The sequence below is a fragment of the Rhinoraja longicauda genome, chromosome 8 (genome assembly GCF_053455715.1).
Source record: "Rhinoraja longicauda isolate Sanriku21f chromosome 8, sRhiLon1.1, whole genome shotgun sequence".
In the NCBI taxonomy this organism is placed as follows: domain Eukaryota; kingdom Metazoa; phylum Chordata; class Chondrichthyes; order Rajiformes; family Arhynchobatidae; genus Rhinoraja; species Rhinoraja longicauda.
In genome coordinates, this window is record NC_135960.1 from 60,768,647 (window position 1) to 60,790,030 (window position 21,384).

The 21,384-nt window shown below is 41.7% G+C and overlaps 1 protein-coding gene across 1 annotated transcript in view; it reads right to left on the reverse strand.

Moving 5' to 3' along the window:
• slc40a1 (solute carrier family 40 member 1) overlaps nucleotides 1–21,384 on the reverse strand; it is a 38,014-nt gene that overhangs the window by 6,522 nt on the left and 10,108 nt on the right. Inside the window, exons 3-5 of the mRNA XM_078404096.1 lie at nucleotides 18,960–19,119; nucleotides 9,707–9,822; nucleotides 7,294–7,420 (exon numbers count right to left, since the gene is read on the reverse strand). Of these exons, the coding sequence (XP_078260222.1) occupies nucleotides 7,294–7,420; nucleotides 9,707–9,822; nucleotides 18,960–19,119 (403 nt within the window). The remainder of the gene's footprint in view (nucleotides 1–7,293; nucleotides 7,421–9,706; nucleotides 9,823–18,959; nucleotides 19,120–21,384) is intronic.

Below are 21,384 nucleotides of genomic sequence, written 5' to 3' on the forward strand. Positions count from 1 at the left end.
ATATATTCTCCGGTAGTGTTCAGCAGATAAAAAGAGGATGAGACTTCTCCTACAGCACCAGCGCAACCCATGACCTCTATCGTCCATAAAGAAACACCAATACCTCCAACTTTTCCTCCAATTCAACACATCATCCTGACTGGTAAAGATGTTGCATTTCCTTTGTTGGAACCCTGCCCAATATCGTTGGAGTGCCTCAATAGACAATAGGTGCAGGAGTAGGCAATTCGGCCCTTCAAGCCAGCACCGCCATTCAATGTGATCATGGCTGATCAATCTCAATCAGTACCCCGTTCCTGCTTTCTCCCCATACCCCCTGACTCCGCTATCCTTAAGAGCTCTATCTAGCTCTCTCTTGAATGCGGAGAATTGGCCTCCACTGCCTTCTGAGGCAGAGAATTCCACAAATTTACAACTCTCTGACTGAAAAAGTTTTTCCTCATCTCCGTTCTAAATGGCCTACCCCTTATTCTTAACTGTGGCCCCTTGTTCTGGACTCCCTTAAGAGTCACAGCTTAAGGATAAGGGGGAAGTCTTTTAGGACCGAGATGAGAAAACATTTCTTCACACAGAGTGGTGAGTCTGTGGAATTCTCTGCCACAGAAGGTGGTTGAGGCCAGTTCATTGGCTATATTTAAGAGGGAGTTAGATGTGGCCCTTGTGGCTAAAGGGATCAGGGGGTATGGAGAGAAGGCAGGTACAGGTTACTAAGCTGGATGATCAGCCATGATCATATTGAATGGTGGTGCAGGCTCGAAGGGCCGAATGGCCTACTCCTGCACCTATTTTCTATGTTTCTATGTTTCCCCCAACATTGGGAACATGTTTCCTGCCTCTAACGTGTCCAATCCCTTAATAATCTTATACGTTTCGATAAGATCCCCTCTCATCCTTCTAAATTCCAGTATATACAAGCCGAGTCACTCCAGTCTTTCAACATATGACAATCCCGTCATTCCGAGAATTAACCTTGTGAACCTACGCTGCACGCCCTCACTGCATAAACTGCAACAATTGAAGAAGATGGCAGATCTACCACTTTCATATGAAAACTAGACGGTCACATGGAGAATGCACAAACTCCAGACATGCGGCATCGGTGGTCAGGATTGAACCCTCGTAGCAGGGGCTATGAGGCAACTATACCATTGTGCATCAGAAATTTAACCTGCTATTATTCATTGAAACTGGTTTGCTGATACAGTAAGAACCTCCCCTAACCTCAAATGTCCAAGCATGAGAACCTTCAGGTCAATGAATCAATGTTGTGTCATATAAGATGATCTCTGTGGAGAAATGTTCCTCAGCATATTGCCGTTCATCTCTTAATTATGGCTTTCTCGTCAGAGTTCACAACTGAAAAGGAACCTCCCAAACAGTTTCCCCCCCCTCTCAATTAATGACGTAAGGTGAAGATGTACCAAATTCAGTCAGGGCAGCCCGTACACGGGTTGGTGCGTTCAGTCTCAGGCTAGATGCACATTCGTATGAAGAAGACTGGGACTGAGGAAGGGTCTCTATGGCCTATCGTGGGACAAATTTGAAGATTGGCATTCATGAACCGGACACACATTTTCCATTTGTTTTTACAAATCCAGAAGAATAGAAATTAAACATCATAACAGAGGGATATAGAGGCAGTAGGTCATCAGGTCCTTCAAACCTGCCCCATCACTTTTTGTGATCATGGCTGTACTGGCCTCGATCTGTGATCTGTACTGGCCTCGATCTGTGATCTGTACTGGCCTCGATCTGTGATCTGTACTGGCCTCGATCTGTGATCTGTATTGGCCTAGATCTGTGATCTGTACTGGCCTCGATCTGTGATCTGTACTGGCCTCGATCTGTGATCTGTACTGGCCTTGATCTGTGATCTGTACTGGCCTTGATCTGTGATCTGTACTGGCCTTGATCTGTGATCTGTACTGGCCTTGATCTGTGATCTGTACTGGCCTTGACTCCTCATCTGTGTAATTTCTCCTTACCGTTCCATTCCTTCATCAACACTGTCATGTCCCCTTAAGGTCTTACGTGTTTGAATAAGATCCACTCTTCCCCATTCTTCTTCTAAACTCTAAGGAATACAGGCCCAATCAAATTAGTCTCTCTGGGTAGGGCAACCTTTTTATCCCAGGCATTTTCTGGTGAATTTCCTTCGTACTGCCTTCACTATTACTCTTTATTTGATGGGTTACACAAGCAAAACTTTGTACAGTTATCCAGGTGAAGTCTCACCAACACCCTGCCTTTCAATCCCTCTATTTTTAAACGTCAACCCTTTTGCAATGAAAGCTAAATGTCTCTGCCTTCTTAACTACAATTTGGACCTGCCTGCTAGCTTTCTGTGATCTGTGCACTGAAACATCTCAATGCCTCTTCACTTCACTGACATGCAGTCTCCCTGTGTTTAGATAATAATCTGCCTTTTGATTTCTCTTACTTACCAAAGTGTATGATCTCTAATTGTGTCTGAAGAAGGGTCTCAACCCAAAACGTCACCCATTCCTTCTCTCCAGAGATGCTGCCTATCCCGCTGAGTTGCTCCAGCTTTTTGAGTCTATCTTCGGTTTAAACCAACATCTGCAGTTGCTTCCTACACAGGATCCCACACTTCCTTGCATTGAGCTCCATTTGTCAGTCTTCTGCTCACTCGCTCAATCAGATTCAGCCTCAGATTAGTTTGTTATCTGGTACACCAGGGTGTATTGAGATTCCCTGTCTACATGAAGTATCTGTATCCTATTGCGGAATCACTGAATTCTTATCACAACATTCCCTCCTACCTACTTTTGTATCACTGGCGACTTTGCAAACCTCACATACTGTTCCTTCCTGCAGGTCGCTATAGTAAATAATAAACATTTGTGAGCCAAGAACTGATCTCTGTGGCAAAGAAGGAGATGTTCTTGACTACCGCCCCTTACGTTATAGAGTGTGTCCAATTTTGAAGAACTATCACCATTCCATAAAGGGGTTTGAATACTAAATGTTTCCAAATATTGGCACAAAATGGTTAAATGCTCTGTGGAAAAGTGGGTTCAATCATGTTGGGATCTAGAAACTGATAATGGAAACATAACTGTAGGAAAGAAAACTGCAGATGCTGGTTTAAATCAAAGGTAGACACAAAATGCTGGAGTAACTCAGCGGGTCAGGCAGCATCTCTGGAGAGAAGGAATGGGTGACATTTCGTGTCGAGACCCTTCTTCAGACTGATGTCAGGGGATGGGGTGGGACAAAGATAGGATGTAGTAGGAGACAGGAAGACTGGTGGGAGAACTGGGAAGGGGGAGGGGATAGAGAGGGAAAGCAGGGATTATCTGAAGTTAAAGAAGTCAATGTTGATACCGCTGGGGTGTAAACCTTCGATGGAAACATAACTGTTGGGTTGCAATAAATGACCAAAGTATTCAGCTGCAATCTTGAGTATCATTCAATCTCCTTCAATGAAAACAGAGACACTAAACCACCTCTGAAATTTTGTGTGCAATTATTCAACCCCTCAAGAGATACAACACTTTAATATTGCATATAGTACATGAACTGATAGCCGGGAGTTGAAACTGATAGGCTGAGGACCATTGCTACTTCCACTCTTTTTCATATTTTGATTCACAAAATTCTGAATACTTGGAATTTGGAAGGTTCCTTCACTCGAAGGACAGTAGCTGACTAACACCTTCTCAAGAGTAGCTGGTGACAAGCAATTAACGTGTATGAAGGAACTGCAGATGCTGGTTTACACCAAAGATGAGACACAAGATGCTGGAGTATCTCTGGAGGCAGCATCTTTGGAGAGAAAGAATGGGTGATGTTTCACACTGAAGAAGGGTCTCAATCCGAAATGTCACCCATTCCTTCTCTCCAGAGACGCTACCTGTCCTGCTGAGTTACTCCAGCATTTTGTGTCTATCTATAAGCAATTAATGTTGGCCTTGTTGGTGATGCACAGATCCTGGAAAATTGATTTTAAAAATGTGGTGGGTTTGTCCCTTGCGAACTTGATGATCTCAGAGAATTATGAAGATCATCAAGGGATCAGGTGTTCCACCCTGGTCATCCCTTTTTCTCTCTGCTCCCTGCGGCAGAATGTACAGAAGCTTGAAAGCGCGCACCACCAGACTCAGGAACAACATCTTCCCCTGTGTTATCAGGCTTCTGAATGGACCTTCCGTTAGCTAGGGTACTGTCTGATTCACCTCTACTCCATTGTGGACATTGGACTTTGTCCATGGTACTGATGCGCTACAATGCTGAGAACTATATAGACAATAGACAATAGACAATAGGTGCAGGAGTAGGCCATTCGGCCCTTCGAGCCAGCACCGCCATTCAATGTGATCATGGCTGATCATTCTCAATCAGTACCCCGTTCCCGCTTTCTCCCCATACCCCCTGACTCCGCTATCCTTAAGAGCTCTATCTAGGTCTCTCTTGAATGTATTCAGAGAATTGGCCTCCACTGCCCTCTGAGGCAGAGAATTCCACAGATTCACAACTCTCTGACTGAAAAAGTTTTTCCTCATCTCTGTTCTAAATGGCCTACCCCTTATTCTCAAACTGTGGTCCCTTGTTCTGGACTCCCCCAACATTGGGAACATGTTTCCTGCCTCTAATGTGTCCAACCCCTTAATAATCTTATACGTTTCGATAAGATCCCCTCTCATCCTTCTAAATTCCAGTGTATACAAGCCTAGTCGCTCCAGTCTTTCCACATATGACAGTCCCGCCATTCCGGGAATTAACCTAGTATTCAAGAACTATATTCTGCACTCTGTATCTTCCCCTTTGCTCTGTTATAAGTGGGTTTGACTTGGTTGTACATATGTACAGTATATCTGATCTGTTTGGCTAGTATGAACAAAGCCGTTCACTGTACCTCGGGGCACATGACAATAAAGAGTCTAATCTTTAAAATAGTTAAGTCCTGCTTTCTGATCATTTCAATTATTCTGAGGCTGTGCAAGATATTATCTTGTAAATTCAGCAATGCCCTCAGTGGCTTGACGATAAGTCTGTTGGTGTTGTGGCCCTCCCGGTGTCAGAGTCTCCTAGGAGGCTCCTCATGTTGCATGTTGCATGTTCCATGGAGGCTCCTCATGTTGCATGGAGCTGTGGTTTTCTTCCTTTCCCCAGACCTCAGTGAATCATGCCTCCTCCCTGGAGCCACCAGGCATTGACTAACAGTTTGACAAGTATTGGCCATAACAACTGACCATGAATTGGTATGTGGCACTTTATCCTTGTCCACATCACCTGCAGGAGCTGCTTTCCAAAATAAAAATCCATCTGTACATTTGTTTCAGTGGGAATGTTCTTTGGGTAAGCCAAGTTTGCCATACTCTCCTCAGATTCATTGTTCATGATTCCTAGTTCCTTCATGGTGCATGGAAAACTCAACGTGACATCTTGAGCATGAGCTGGTGCGATTGGATTGGAATAATGTTATTGCACTTCAGGCCTTCCAGCCTGCGTTACGATCCATGGTTTTGGTTCCTAACATGAAGGCACTACCCTGCTAGACGAGTGTCAACAGATTATAAATCTTCCCTCATTTCAAATTAAAATAATCTGGAATATTTCATGAAGTTGGAAACTCTTTAACTTCAATGGAACATATGATCAGGTAGCGCCGAGGCGCAGCTGTTAAAGCCACTGTCTCACAGCGCCAGAGACCCGGGTGTAGAGAGTTTGTATGTTCTTCCTGTGACCATGAGGGTTTCCACCGGGTGCTCCAGTTTGTTCCCACATTCCAAAGATGTATATGTTAGAATGTTAATCAGCTGATATAAATTCCCCCTGGTGTGTAGGGGAATGGATAAAAAATGGGATAACATAGAACTGATGTGAACGGGTGCTTGATGGTCGGTGTGGACTCCCATTCTTCCAGACCTTTCTGTCCTCGGTCTCCTCCAGTGTCAGAGTGAGGCTACATGTAAATTGGAGGAACAGCATCTCATATTTCTCTTGGGCAGCTTACAGCCCAGTGGTATGAATATTGATCTCTCTCACTTCAGGTAGCCCCGGCATTCCCTCTCTCTCTATCCCTCCTTCACCCAAGTCACACTAGCTTCTCATTTTCACCCTACAAACAGCTAACAATGGCCTGTTATCCTTTCCTTTATCATCATTACTTTTTTGCAAATCTTTCACTCATTGTTCTTTATCTCTCCACATCACCGTCTGTATCTCTCGTTTCCCTTTTCCCTAACCAGTCTGAAGAAGGGTTTCGACCCGAAACGTCACCCATTCCTTCTCTCCAGAGATGCTGCCTGTCCCGCTGAGTTACTCCAGCTTTTTGTGTCTATCTTTGGTGAGCCAAAGTGCCAGTTTCCATGCTGTATGACTCTAAGAAGTTATTTAAAACTGATTCACCAAACACTGTTTGTTTATCTCCCTTCTTCTACAGTGGCAACATTTCCTATACAACGAGGAATGGCAGTTCCAGGATATTAAAAGGAACCTAATCCTGCCTTACATCCACACAAGTGCAGTTTCCAACATGGATCACTAGACTACATGCAAAAACCACAGCCATGCCTGTTTTACCATTCGTAGAACAGGAGCAGTGAAACGAATTGGAGCTGCTATCTTTACCACCAGGTTAATCAGCGGGCACATAAAAAAATGATATGCAAGACCTCATTACATTCTGACCTGCACATCCAAGTATCGCAGCTTAAAGGAGCTGACTGTTCTATAATTATCATCTCCCTGCTAACATCGATCGGTGGGCCTGTTTTTTACATTGTGTACATTGGACAGCTGATACAACAAGCTGACACTTTTAATAAATCCAGAAATAAATTCATCAATGATTATCTTTGAGTAAATCTATTGGGAAAGCCTAAGGCCTTGACATGCAGTACAATTGATTTATTCGTTACTAAAGGGTGCAAGATAAAAAGCAGAGAGGGCCTTAACAGAACATGATATCAGTGTTGCACGTAACATTAGGTCTGGTTACTTATTAATGAATAATCAGGTGTGTATGAATCATAAAAAAATATATTCTGTTAGCAAATTGCATGATTCATGCACACTAAATTAATAGATTAGGTGTGCCCTTTATTTGTCCTTATGACTTATGTGGGGCAGAGTATCATGATCTGCTTTTATGTTGCAATGTAGTCTAGTGAGTTGTTCTCTCTCACACAACACCAGGGTCGAGGTTGGAGGCAAAGAATACACCGAAGAACAGGATAGTCGGAAAAACGATCAACAGATTTTGTGCTGACCCAGGATGAATACTCTTCATGCAGCAACAGGATTGGAATAAGGCATTGACTTTACCTGCCAATTTACTTCGGTCTTCTCCTGCAACCACAACAATCCAATCTCTCTGAATTGTGATCCCCATGGCGGTGCTTGCCAGATTTGCAATGTTAGCGATGGTAATGATCAAAATGTAGCAGCCAGTCTACAACAAAGTTAAACAGCGATAACAGATCAGAAGCTGCTGATTGAAAGAGCCATGTTATTATTTTTTTTATAAAAGAACAGCATCAATGTCACATTCTGATTTATGTAACATTCATGTAACTTGAATGGCTAAATGGTGCACGCTTTTGCGAGAATGAGAAAGAGTAACAGAGAAAATATCGTGTAATTAGGGGTGATGCCGAGCTTATGAGGCACACAATCAGTCTGGGACAAACCAAGCGCCTGCTGCTATTGTTCCTGAGCAGTCTAATTGTACCAGGTTTACCCAAGATTAAACTGGCGATTCTGCCCTGCAATCTTGCTCCAGTCAAACATAGCAAAGAATGGGGATTCCCATTAGCAGATTAAAGATTATTTATTTTCGTGAATTTTTATTTAATTGTTTTTGAGATAATTTATTACTGGGTCAATATGTTATTATTACATTCTTATTTTTCAAATTTGTACTAGATTTCAAAAAGTTATTGACAACAATTTTGATGCATTTAATATCTCCCAGATTTGGTGGCATTGTAGCTCTGCCTCCCATCAAGGGCTGCATGTGAGGCTGGGACCTCAATGGTATCTGCATCCTTCACACTGAGCCCAGATATAATAGGCGATGCCCCAAATCCAGCTTGCTTTGTGTTCTAGGCGTAACATGGCTTGCCACTGGTACTCTGATAATTGCCCCAGTTTAAATCCTGCAGGACGGCAGTCTAACTTACAGAATCCAAACAAGCAGCCAAGCTTATTCGATTAAATCCGATTGGATCTGATCAATAATCCAAAAGATTGTTAATAATATAACTTTCTTCTAAAACGTATCAAATATTTTTTTCTTGTGAGGTATTAATTTTCTCCCATCATCTTTAATAAAAACTGCTTTCACATAATTTGAAAACGTGCAAAGAGTCTCTGACAAAAAAATGACCTTAACGTCAATGTAAACAAAATAAGCACGATTGACTTTGTGTGTGAATATAACCGCTCTCATGACCTCCACAAACAGCAGTGACTGGGAAAAGTGCTGGATTGCTAAAATACTGGACAATGGGGCAACACATACTAATAAATGTTCTCCTGTGCCTGAATTTACTATATTGTTAAACAGTACAATGCAGGCTATTTCAGAAACACTAAAACAAAACGCACTGGCAAACCGTAGATATTATCTGAATTTTTTGCTCCCTGTTCTGGATATCATTGAAGTGAAGCTGAGGAGCCCCATTTTAGCCCACGATGGAGAATCGGAGGTTCAGTTCCCATAACTCCTGCTCCTTATCTCAAATTGTGCACAAAACTAATGGGGACAGTACGGAGGCCGGGGACATGAAAGGGGAACAACACAACTCCGGGGGGGTTCCACAAATCCAAATAAAATGGTCTGAAGTGTTGACAGGCAGGCAGTGGAGTTGGGAGTTTTGGGAATGGGTTAGAGGCACTATTGGTGGTGGGGTGGCCGAGGTATAGAACTGAAGTTGCAAAGATCTAGGAAAGTAACAGTGTGCCCCCTGGCCCACGAGGAACCAGTCACACAAAATGTTCCGTGTAATCTGCCAGGGTCTCTTCTTGACTAACTTTTTGCTGATTTTCCTGGCACCAACTGGATTGAGCACAGTTCATAAAATCTTTTGTTAAATTTTCATCAGGCCACAAATAACATCAGATGAGAATGACATTATTCAAAACACAGGATTTAAAATGAGGGGCGGTGGGCGGTGAGGGGAGGGGGGGGGGGAGAAGGTGAGGCTAGTTTGCTTGCTGATACCATGGGAGAGCAGCAGATAACCTTTAGACTACTTTAGAGATACAGTGCAGAAAGAGCCTCTTCGGCCCTCCAACCCTAGCGATCGCCCCGTACACTAACCTGCACACACTAGGGGCAATTTTAAAACTTAAAAAACCCAATTAACCTATACGTCTTTGGAGTGTGGGAGGAAACCAGGACTCCCGGAAAAAATCCACGCGGTCACAGGGAGAATGTACAAACTCCGTACAGATAGCACCCATAGTCAGGATTGAACCCTGGTCTCTGGCACTGCAAGGCAACAACTCTATCGCTGCACCACCGTGCCGCCCTGAAAACTGCTGCCGACTTTTTGCAGTTTCACCAGCATTGCCAGCATTACTGGTTCTCAACTGGCAGAATATCATCATTATATTGCATTGTCCGAAACTGCATATTGATACAAATTCCATATTCACATTATGTCATTTATGGTGTTGCACAGTCAAATATTCCAAAGCTGAACACTTGAACAACTAGTAAATGAAGACTTACGAGTAGCCATCCTTGGAACATGGTGCTAAGAGAAGGTTTAAACAGATAAACCATCATCAGGATGACGCCACAAATGATGACTGAGACATTCTGAACAACCAAGGATATTTGGGCAACTATCATAGGAGTGAGAAAACAATTGGTTATATTGAAATGAATCACGATTATTCACAAAATGTTTTCAGAAACTAGAAGTCAATGTATAGCAACGCAGTGCTGTTTGTTCACAATTTAGGCATTTATCACATGTCCAATGTCTTATTAATTTTTGGACATATTCACAAGATTAAATGAGAGATCATGTAAGTCTTCAAAAGAACCTCATGATCTAAACTCAGGAACCAAAAGTCCGTTGCTAATCATTTTACTGGAAAATAAAAACAAAAACATGTAACATTATCAGCAGGTGGAATTTTGGCTCATTTGGGATTATTTGCACTGTAGTTTTCCGAAATCAGGTGGCCAGTAAGAGATTGTCAGTGGAAATGACCCAGCCTGGCACAATTTCATCCACACTTCCCAAGGTCAGTTTTACCACCCGTTAATCAATGTTGATACTTCACTGATGGGCATTCTAAGTAGATACGATAAGATAGAACTTTATTAATTCCCAGGAGGGAAATTGATCTGCCAACAGTCATAAAAACACAAAATACATGAAACATGAAATTAAAGTGACGAGTGGAAAGGCTTGGGGGATGTGCATAGATTGGGGAGGGGGGGAAGAGGGGAGTCCGTCAGTCCCAATCTACCCCACGACAGAAAGAGGAGGAGTTGTAAAGTTTAATGGCCACAGGGAAGAAGGATCTCCTGTGGTGTTCTGTACTGCATCTTGGTGGAACCAGTCTGTTGCTGAAGACACTCCTCAGAAGTAGGTGAGGTCCTTTGCCAGCAAGCCAATTTAAAGCATAGCCCTTGTTTATTATGTTTTTCTTTTAAATCTGTGATGTATAGCGTCACTCTTTTCCGTTTCTCAAGTAACAGAAATTAATGAAACAGCTTATCCAAATCCTTTGAATTTTGAAAAATAAAACTCTATAAATCTCCTATTTTCCCTCTTGCCTTTTCCCTGTTCAAATTAGTTATTTCATGTCAGCTTCCATTGATGGTGGATTTCATTTTGTCAACTGAGAGATATTGGGTTAATAAAAGACACAGTTTTCATGGCACAAACGGCAGCCATACAATAAAATGCAGAGATTTGTAGTTTTATAAAGCATAGAGTTGACATGCTTAGAGTGACTTCCCTGACCTGTTCCTATTGATTGACTTCCAGACATAAAGTCCTTTGCTACCGAGTTCCAAAAGTCAGGTGGCCTCCAATGATCCAACTGGAATAACATAACCTTTCAATTCTTGCCTCAAATCTTTCTGTTCTCTTGGTCCTTAGCTCTGGAATACCCTTGCAAATTCATCCCCTCTGTATCTCTTACCCACTTTCAGCTGATACTTAAACCCACCTCTTTAATCAAGCCAGTCCAAGTATCAAAATGTGTAGGAAAGAACTGGTTTAAATCGAAGGTAGACACAAAATGCTGGAGTAACTCAGAGGGTCAGGCAACATCTCTGGTGAGACGGAATGGGTGACGTTTCGGGTCAAAACCCTTCCAGTCCTTCTATCATCTTGGGCGAACTTATTTTAAATTTCTTAAAATTACACTCCATTGATATTTTGTCATGGCACATAAATAAATAAGTTCTAAATATTCAAAATGGAGAAAGTAAAACATATACATTTGTGCACACATGCATAAAGTAAATTAAGAAAAAACAAAGCCATAGAACAAAATCAATCAAAGCAAAAGAGACTCAATTATGAAACAGGAATGAAACTTCAAACAATAGGGAAATAGAGGCAGAGTAAGAGAGATACAAGGTACAAAATATGTCTAATATTCAGAATTTGAAAAGAGGCTATACTCTTCTTTTTTGTACTTTTTGGAAATTGTCTGCCTAATTGCACACAGCAAGGTCTCGCATTAAACAATGAGATTGTGACTACATTATTGCTTTGAAAGAAGTTGGTTTGAAGGATGCACATGGACCAAGACTTTGGGGAATACTTCTCTGGTCTTCTCTGAAACATTGTGACAGGATCTTTAAAGTTCATCTACGATAGCTTTTGAGACCTCATTCAATGTTTCGTTCAAAAGACATATCTGTCAGTGCAGTATTTTATGTGAATTGACCACACAGTCTGTTAACTACGAATGCTAGCCCCCAAGCCACAGATGGAACTTACTTATGGCTTTGTTGAGCTCAATTTGTGTTTTGGCTGATCTGCTCTTGTGATGTGCGTAAGATAAAGCTCCATTTATTTTAAATCATTGATTGTCTTGTGATTGCTGCATTGGAGCATAAACCTCTGCAATCTGTACCTATAGCTACCCCAAAATGGTGGGCTCCTCTGGAGTGAGCTAAGATTCTCAGGATTGTCAATATCTATTTCTTTCAACAGCACTTCTCAAGGGAGTTGTAAACTTGGAAAACAAACACAATGAACAGTTTAAGGTGATATGTTCAGGTCTCACAAGATAATAATGAAGGTATATCTGTGTCTTCTCTCAAGTATAGATCGTCTTCATTATTATCTGCAGAAACCTAAATATATCACCTTAACCTGTCTTTATTTTAAAAGTTAGTCCTTTTATCTAAGAAAGGTTTGCATTCATTTTGTCTCTCGCATGCTGAACAGGTTCCAGGCCACAAGAATACCCAATGAATTACTATAAATGTAATACCTCTTGCGGACATTCACAGGTGGACCTTTTTATTTATTCAAAGGTTGTGGACACTACTACCAATATTACTAAGATTTATTGTCTGGCCTTTACTGTCCTAAAAGAGACTGCTAAGAGTCAACCGCATCAGTGAGTCTGGACACAAAATGCTGGAGTAACTCAACAGGTCAAGCAGCATCTCTGGAGAACACGGATGGGTGACATTTTGGGTCAAGACCCTTCTTCAGGCTCCACCTGAAACATCACCTATCCATGTTCGCCGGAGATGCTGCCTGACTCGCTGAGTTACTCCAATATTTTGTGTCCTTTTGTGCATTAACCAGCATCTGCAATTCTTTGCTTCTATACTCAGTGAGTCTGGAGTTACCTATTGGGCAGATTGTGTGAGGACAGTGGATTTTCTTTCCTGAACAACATTAGTGAACCTGGTAAGTTTTGACATCAGTCATGTGGTTCCATAACTATCATTATTAAAACTGATATTTATTTTTAGTTCCAAATTTATTTAATTACTTGGACAGAAATTGGTAGGATTGGAATTTATGTATTTGAGGCAGTGGTCCAGACCTCTTGATCCTGCAATATATACATTTGCTAATCTTTCAGGAATCTTGATTTTATAAAAACAAATATAGAATATAAATTAATATTATTAATTTAAATAGAATATAAATGTAAATAAGTTACAGTAAATATTATGAAATGTTGGCAAGTAAATAGACAATAAACAATAGACAATAGGTGCAGGAGTAGGTCATTCGGCCCTTCGAGCCAGCACCACCATTCAATGTGATCATGGCTGATCATTCTCAATCAGTACCCCGTTCCTGCCTTCTCCCCATACCCCCTGACTCCGCTATCCTTAAGAGCTCTATCTAGCTCTCTCTTGAATACATTCAGAGAATTGGCCTCCACTGCCTTCTGAGGCAGAGAATTCCACAGATTTACAACTCTCTGAGTGAAAAAGATTTTCCTCATCTCCATTCTAAATGGCCTACCCCTTATTCTTAAACTGTGGCCCCTGGTTCTGGACTCCCCCAATATTGGGAACATGTTTCCTGCCTCTAACGTGTCCAACCCCTTAATAATCTTATATGGTTCGATAAGATCCCCTCTCATCCTTCTAAATTTCAGTGTATACAAGCCTAGCCGCTCCAGTCTTTCAACATACGACAGTCCCGCCATTCCGGGAATTAACCTAGTAAACCTACGCTGCACCCCCTCAATAGCAAGAATATCCTTCCTCAAATTTGGAGACCAAAACTGCACACAGTACTCCAGGTGCGGTCTCACTAGGGCACTGTACAACTGCAGAAGGACCTCTTTGCTTCTATGCTGTTATGAATTGCTGGTTGAAACCCTGCTGTAGTATTATAAGTAATTCTGGGCACCGTATTTCATGTAGATATTGAGGCCTTGGAGAGGTTCCAGAAGAGATTTATGGAATGATGCCAGAGATGTTTTGCTTCAGCCATGCATAACAACTAGAGAAGTTGGGATTATTGGAGCAATGAACATCAAGGAGCAGTACGATAAAGATATTTAAAATCGTGTCACAGATTTTAAATGATTCACAGTGAAATTAAGGAGGCACAAAGTTAAAAATGTGACACAGCAAATTGCAATGATCGGGAATGCTTTGCATGAACAGATGATCGAAGTTAGACTCAAACGTGGCTTTCATAAGTGAAATTGGATTATTACTTGTTGGGAAAAATTGCAGAATACAAGGGAAAAGGCTAGAGAGTGGCATTAATTATACAAAGACCTGGCATAGACATAATGGGTTTTTGCCATGTTCTGTACCATGCCTTTATTTAATTACAATATGCATGTTGTACAGAAATGGATATATTTGCAAATAGCATTTATGATTACCAAGTAAACTGTTTTGGTGGTAGCAGTTACAGAACAAATGTTGAAAAGCCAACATATGAACTCTTTGCTCTTACTAAAAACTGGACTGTTTATTTTGTATCCATCTGAAAAGCTAAAGCAGGTCTCATTTTAATGTCACATTCATGAGAGAAACAATGCTGCAGTACTGTGCTGGGGTCAGACTAGAATGTGTGCCTAAAATATAATTTATGTGCTTCTGCCCAATTCTGGTTGCCACCCTTTAGAAAGGATGTGAGGTTCCGGAAAATAATTGTGAAAAAACATTTTTGGAAGGTTTCTACTGAGGGAGGATTTCAGTTATAAACGGTGTTATTCTCCATGGAAGGAAGAAGGTTGAGAGAAGACCTGCGGAGGTCTTCAGAATAGGTTTAGAGAGGATAAATAAAGAAGAGCAGTGGCCAAAGGTGATGCACACAATGCACAGGGAGGAAGTGACAATAGGCAATAGACAATAGGTGCAGGAGTAGGCCATTTGGCCCTTCGAGCCAGCACCGCCATTCAATGTGATCATGGCTGATCATTCACAATCAGTACCCCGTTCCTGCCTTCTCCCCACACCCCCTGACTCCACTTTCTTTAAGAGCTCTATCTAGCTCTCTCTTGAAAGCATCCAGAGAATTGGCCTCCACTGCCTTCTGAGGCAGAGAATTCCACAGATTTACAACTCTCTGACTGAAAAAGTTCTTCCTCATCTCCGTTCTAAATGGCCTACCCCTTATTCTTAAATGTGGCCCCTTGTTCTGGACTCCCCAAACATTGAGAACATGTTTCCTGCCTCTAACGGGTCCAATCCCTTAATAATCTTATATGTTTCAATAAGATCCCCTCTCATCCTTCTAAATTCCAGTGTATACAAGCCTAGCCGCTCCAGTCTTTCAACATACGACAGTCCCGCCATTCCAGGAATTAACCTAGTGAACCTACGCTGCACGCCCTCAATAGCAAGAATATCCTTCCTCAAATTTGGAGACCAAAACTGCACACAGTACTCCAGATGTGGTTTCACCAGGGCCTCTAAGTGAGGTGATATGTTCTTTTTTAAACACACACATACTGCTTATTTTGAACTCACTGCTAGTTGTGTTGGTGGGAACAATCAGGACATGGTCAGGAGGGAGATGGACAGGCACATGAAAGACAGTGATTTGCAGGGTGAAGGTGGAAGAGCAGAAAATGGAACTAATGGCCTAGCTCTACAAATTCACATCAATCACTAGCCACCTTCTGTGTAATAATGATTGAATTATTCTTTATCGAGCGGGAATTAAACCCATAACGTTTCAATCTTAGAAGTAAGATTATTGCTATTAGGTTGTGATGCACTTGTTTAGTGGAATTAATGTTTATTCAGTAAGAACAGTCCAGTTAAACATTAATCCAGGCATCCAGAATCAAAATTTTCAGTGAAAGGTTATGTCAACCTTTTCATCATCTTCCAACCCCACAATTACTCTTTGTCCCACATCCTCCAGTGCCGCAATTTCTTTAATGTTTTAAACGTTTTAACGTTTAACGTTTTAAAGGCTGTTTGAGAAATTTCCCATTTTTTTCTTTCAAGTCCACATTGCACAGCAAACGCAATGTGGACTTGAAAGAAAAAAATGGGAACTTTCTCAAACAGCCTTTAAAACGTTCATCCAATTCAAACAGGATATAAATGTCAGCGAGTCTTTTAAGTTGCACCAAATCCTTACAGAAAATTGAGGAATATGCTAATCATCTGTAAATGAAAATATAATTTTATCCATTCGAAAGCTGTGAGCTTCACAACTGAGCCAACATTTAATTGCCTGTCCTCAAAGGCCCTAGAGAAGGTGGCGGTGAGCTGTTTCATTGTACTGATGCAGTCCTTGAGTGCTGGTGCACTACTTGCTTAGGTGGGCCATGCTGGATCTTCACCCAGTGACTGTGAAAGAATGGTGACATCTTTCAAAGTTAGGACGATGAGTGATATCCTAACATATTGCACGTACAAATAAATGTAAATTAGTTCACCTATTAACAAAGGCGGACTGGAGAAATTTCATTTTAAGGGGAATGGTCACCATCTTTTTCCCAGGGTATCGAGGAGTCTAAAACTAGAGGTTACAGATTTAAAGTGAGAGCGGAAAAATTTAAAGGGGAAACCTTCCTGAGGGGAATCATTTTCACACAGGGGGTGGTGGGTATGTGGAACGAGTTGCCAGATGAGGTGATAGAGGCAGGTACAATTACAATATTTTAAATAATGTAGACCAGATACACAGAGAGGGAAGGTTTAGGACATGGTTGAAATGCATGCAAATTGGATGTGTGAGGCAGGCAATTTGGTTGGCATGAACGAGTTGTTCAAGGGCAAATGCTGCATAATTCTATGGGTCTAAAACTATCTCTGAATAGATAGAGCTGTATTAATGTGAAGGGCATGATAAAGAGATAAAGAAAGGGTATAAAATCGATTAACTGATGTAGAAAGACAAAATGAGAGAAGAAAATAAAGTTAAATTGAAGACACACCGAGCAATTCGAGACAAAAGCAAAATAAATAATCTTGAGAACTTCAAGCGGTAACAGGTTTGAATCACAAATCCATTACTGGACAGATAAAAAGACCATGGCGTATTGTCAAGTGTCAATCAAGCGACACCAGAGAACATGTAGCAATGATGGAGCAATGTTGAAACTGCCCTTCCTTTATGTATATCTAATACCAATGCTTTCTCTGCCGGTGACTCCGGGTTAACTTTATTGTACTGGAAAAATATAACATTCATCTTATTTTTATTTCATAAGATCATGTGATAGGAGCAGAATTAGGCCATTTAGCCCATCAAGTCTACTCCGCCATTCAATCATGGTTGATCTGTCTCTCCCTCCTAACCCCATTCTCCTGCCTTCTCCCCATAACCTCTGACACCCGCACTTCATGCTTGAAACTAATATAAGCAAGCAAGAAGTTGTTATAAATTAGGAGAGTAAAATTGTTTCTGTTGAATTTGTATCTCCCTGTTAGTTAAATTTCAAATTTTAATTTTAAAATAGTTGTGAACACTGACAGATTAGAGATATTATACATGCTACAATTGAGCATACTAAATAATCTTTATGCATAAACAAGTAACATTTATTCATAATTTTGTTTAAAAATTAAATAATACAATTATTATATGAGCACTTGAGAATGGACATAATGGACACAAGGTCATTATGATGAGATAATCATTCATCACAGAGTAACCTAGTGCATAGTTGCGAGGTGACACACATCAAACCCTGTTGAAAAAAATTGGGGATGATTTCTTGTACTGTAATTTTTGCCACTGAAGACTGTCCAAAATAGCTAGGTCAGGTCCTGAGCTAAAAGATCCATTTAGTGCATATTTAGCATGGGACAACGTCATGGCTTGTACTTGGAACAGATTCATAGAGGTAAGTGTCCTCTTCCGCTCATTAAGGAGGTCACACAGCATTGCAGTAGCTACCGCTAATCTCCAAACAATGACCTGGTGACTGGAAGTAAGGCATGATGTGGATTTTCTTCACTACAAAAGGGGTTCCTCACTATTTTACTTGCTGCAGGAGATGGGCATTAAGTAGATCGGGAGATTTTCGGAAGCACCAGCCATGTTTATTCCGGAAATTCGGACCAAAATTGGGTCCAAAATCCAAGCTTTAAAACGAGTCTAACTAGCACCAAGACAAAGCGGGTTTCCAGTCTTTAACAAATGCAAAAACCTTTACCCCCACCACCACTGCTCCTCCTCGGGAACTGGAGCAAAAGCAACTTAAGTGTCCAGGTACAAAGATCACCATAAGCCAGTACACAGGTCCAACAAAATGTTGAGCCTTATCTTAATGGGATTGGGCAAATGTTCCCTCGGTTTCAGGGAGCATGGTCAGACCCCAGTGGAGGGCTTGTTTTGGACACGGGATCCCTGGAAGACTCACGAAGGTAACACCTGGGTTTGCCTAAAGCATCAAAGTACAACAGGTTTTATAAACTTGTCTTCATATCATATCATATCATATATATACAGCCGGAAACAGGCCTTTTCGGCCCTCCAAGTCCTCTCTTCTAATGAGATGATTGAGGTCTGATCTAATTAAGTTTCTATAATGATAATGACTGCTTACAACAATAGGAATATTCAATAGGACAGAGGATATATTATCTGAAAGAAACCATTGGCATCATCTTGGATTTAAGCCATTTGGGAGGGAACTGGGAGGCCTTTTTCTGATCACAGAATGTATTGTGTGAGATCTGGAACTCACCCAAACCCCAATCTCCAAACCCAACCCAAAAGCTGTGAAACTTTCATGGCTAAAATAAGTAGATTTGGATTGGAGAGGGGTATGAATGGAAATAGACAAAGCTGCTAAATGGTGTTGAAGCACTAATCAGCCATCTTATAGTAGAGTAAGTGAGCTGTTTCATGAACTGTCTGGCCTACTCCTGTTTTCATGTCTCTGCCAGGGAATACTAGACTATTGCACAGTTATCTGCATTGCTGTAAACCTTGCACAACTTGTTCCCATTGCAATAAATGGAGACTTGCTGTTGCTCTGTTGTTCAAAGCTATGCATTTAAAAGGTTTGTACACAAAGTAACGCTGTGATGCGCCAGTCCAGACCTTTAAGCCTTGAGGTTTTGTCCACCCAATCTCCAATGATGGCTCCCAGCAACAGGACAGACCCGGCCACGACCAGTCCATAGACGGCTGTCAGAAGCAGATTGTTGCTGTAAAGATCGACCAGGAAGACTGACACTGCAAAGTGCCACATTCTATCCCCCTGTAACAAAGCACAGATTCTATTCAGCACATATCATAAATTAAAGTGCAATTTCGAGCAAATTAAACATTTGATTACAAGTGTCCAGTTAAATGGCATTTTAAGTTTGCTTGGGAATTAATTGCCCTATCAGTGACAGTAGAATGCAGATGATCCACATGCAAACAACTTGTTCAGCCCAAATAGTCAGACAGCTGCATCATTACTGGCCAGACGTCGTTGGAGTAAGTGACACCAGGTCATTTTTTTTTAGATTTAGATTTAGAGATACAGCGCGGAAACAGGTCCTTCGGCCCACCGAGTCCGCGCCGACCAGCGATCCCCGCACACTAACACTATCCTACATGCACTAGGGACAATTTACACATACACCAAGCCAATTAACCTACATACCTTTACGTCTTTTTTTAATGTGGGAGGAAACCGAAGATCTCAGAGAAAACCCACGTGGTCACAGGGAGAACGTATACACTCCATACAGACAGCATCCGTAGTCGGGATCGAACCCGGGTCTCTGTAAGCGTTGTAAGGCAGCAACTCTACCGCTGCACCACCCTGCCCTGTTCTAGTCTTCCCTAACTTTTCTCCTAAAGGTCCTTGTTCTAATCTATAAACTAAGTCCATATAACATCTTCTCACATCTATTAATGCAAAGTAAATATCCATCAAAAGAGATTATTTGAAAACTACCAAATAATGAAAGGCCTAGCGAATGTTTCCAGTTGTGGGAGAGTCTAGGACCAGAGGGAACAGCCTCAGAATAAAAGGGACATACTTTTGGAATAGGCATGAGAAAGAATTTCTTTCATCAGAGGGTTTTCTGGACACTGGAATTTAGAACGATGAGAGGGGATCTTATCGAAACGTATAAGATTATTAAGGGGTTGAACACGTTAGAGGCAGGAAACATGTTCCCAATGTTGGGGGAGTCCAGAACAAGGGGCCACAGTTTAGGAATAAGGGGTAGGCCATTTAGAACTGAGATGAGGAAAAACTTTTTCAGTCAGAGAGTTGTGAATCTGTGGAATTTTCTGCCTCAGAAGGCAGTGGAGGCCAATTCTCTGAATGCATTCAAGAGAGAGCTAGATAGAGCTCTTAAAGATAGCAGAGTCAGGGGGTATGAGGAGAAGGCAGGAACGGGGTACTGATTGAGAATGATCAGCCATGATCACATTGAATGGCGGTGCTGGCTCGAAGGGCCGAATGGCCTCCTCCTGCACCTATTGTCTGTTGTCTATTGTCTATTGATGAACTCCCCTCCCGATCCCACACTGACCTCCTTTGCCAGGGTGAGGCCACACGCAAACTGGAGAAACATCAGCTTATATTCTGTTAGGTAGTTTACAACCCAATGGTACGAACATTGAATTCTCCAATTTAGATACACTATTTGCCCCCTACCCCAACCTCTTTTACCCCCTCTTTTCCCTGTGCCCCCCCTGGATGTCCACCCATTTCTCACTATCCCCTTCCTGCTGTCCCTCCCACTAATATTCCTTCCTCTGATGTCACATTTCACACCTCTTCTATCCTCATCTCATACATTTTGCCTTTTCATTTCGGACTTTCACCCAATCATCTGCCAGTCACACTCTCCCACCCCATCACTCGGATCCACTTGTCATTTGCTCACCCCCATCTTTCGTACAGCTTTCTCCCCTCTAGGACATTCAGTGTGGCCCAAAACATTGCCTGTCCATGTTCCCCAGCGATGCTGCCTGACCCGCTGAGTTACTCCAGCACTTTGTATCTTTTTTTAGTGCGGTTGTACAATTCAGTTCTGCACATCTTTGCATCCCTGATGCCAACGTAGTCATTGCTTTCCTGATTTTGGATACAATATCACCAATAGTGGTTCATGATATGTTACTGAGGTGGAGGGTCTATTGAGGAAAACTCATGAAATTTCTTGATACCAAACACACCATTCCAAGTGCATCCTTCTTGGAAAGCATAATTGCACATGCTCCTTGCACAAAGTATAAGAGGTGAAGCAATGAGTTTCTCTTACCACTGTCTATCACCACATGATCCAGTACCTACCTCAAAGCTTGACACATCACAGGCCAAATCCAGCTCAATTATAGCATTGTAGTGAACAAGGCAAGTCTGGATCGAGTGGATGTGGAGAGGATATTTCCACTAGTGGGAGTGTCTAGGACTAGAAGTCTAGCCTCAGAAATCAAGGATGTTCTTTTAGGACGGAGATGAGGAGAAATTTATTTAGTTAGAGGGTGGTGAATCTGTGGAATTCTTTACCACAGG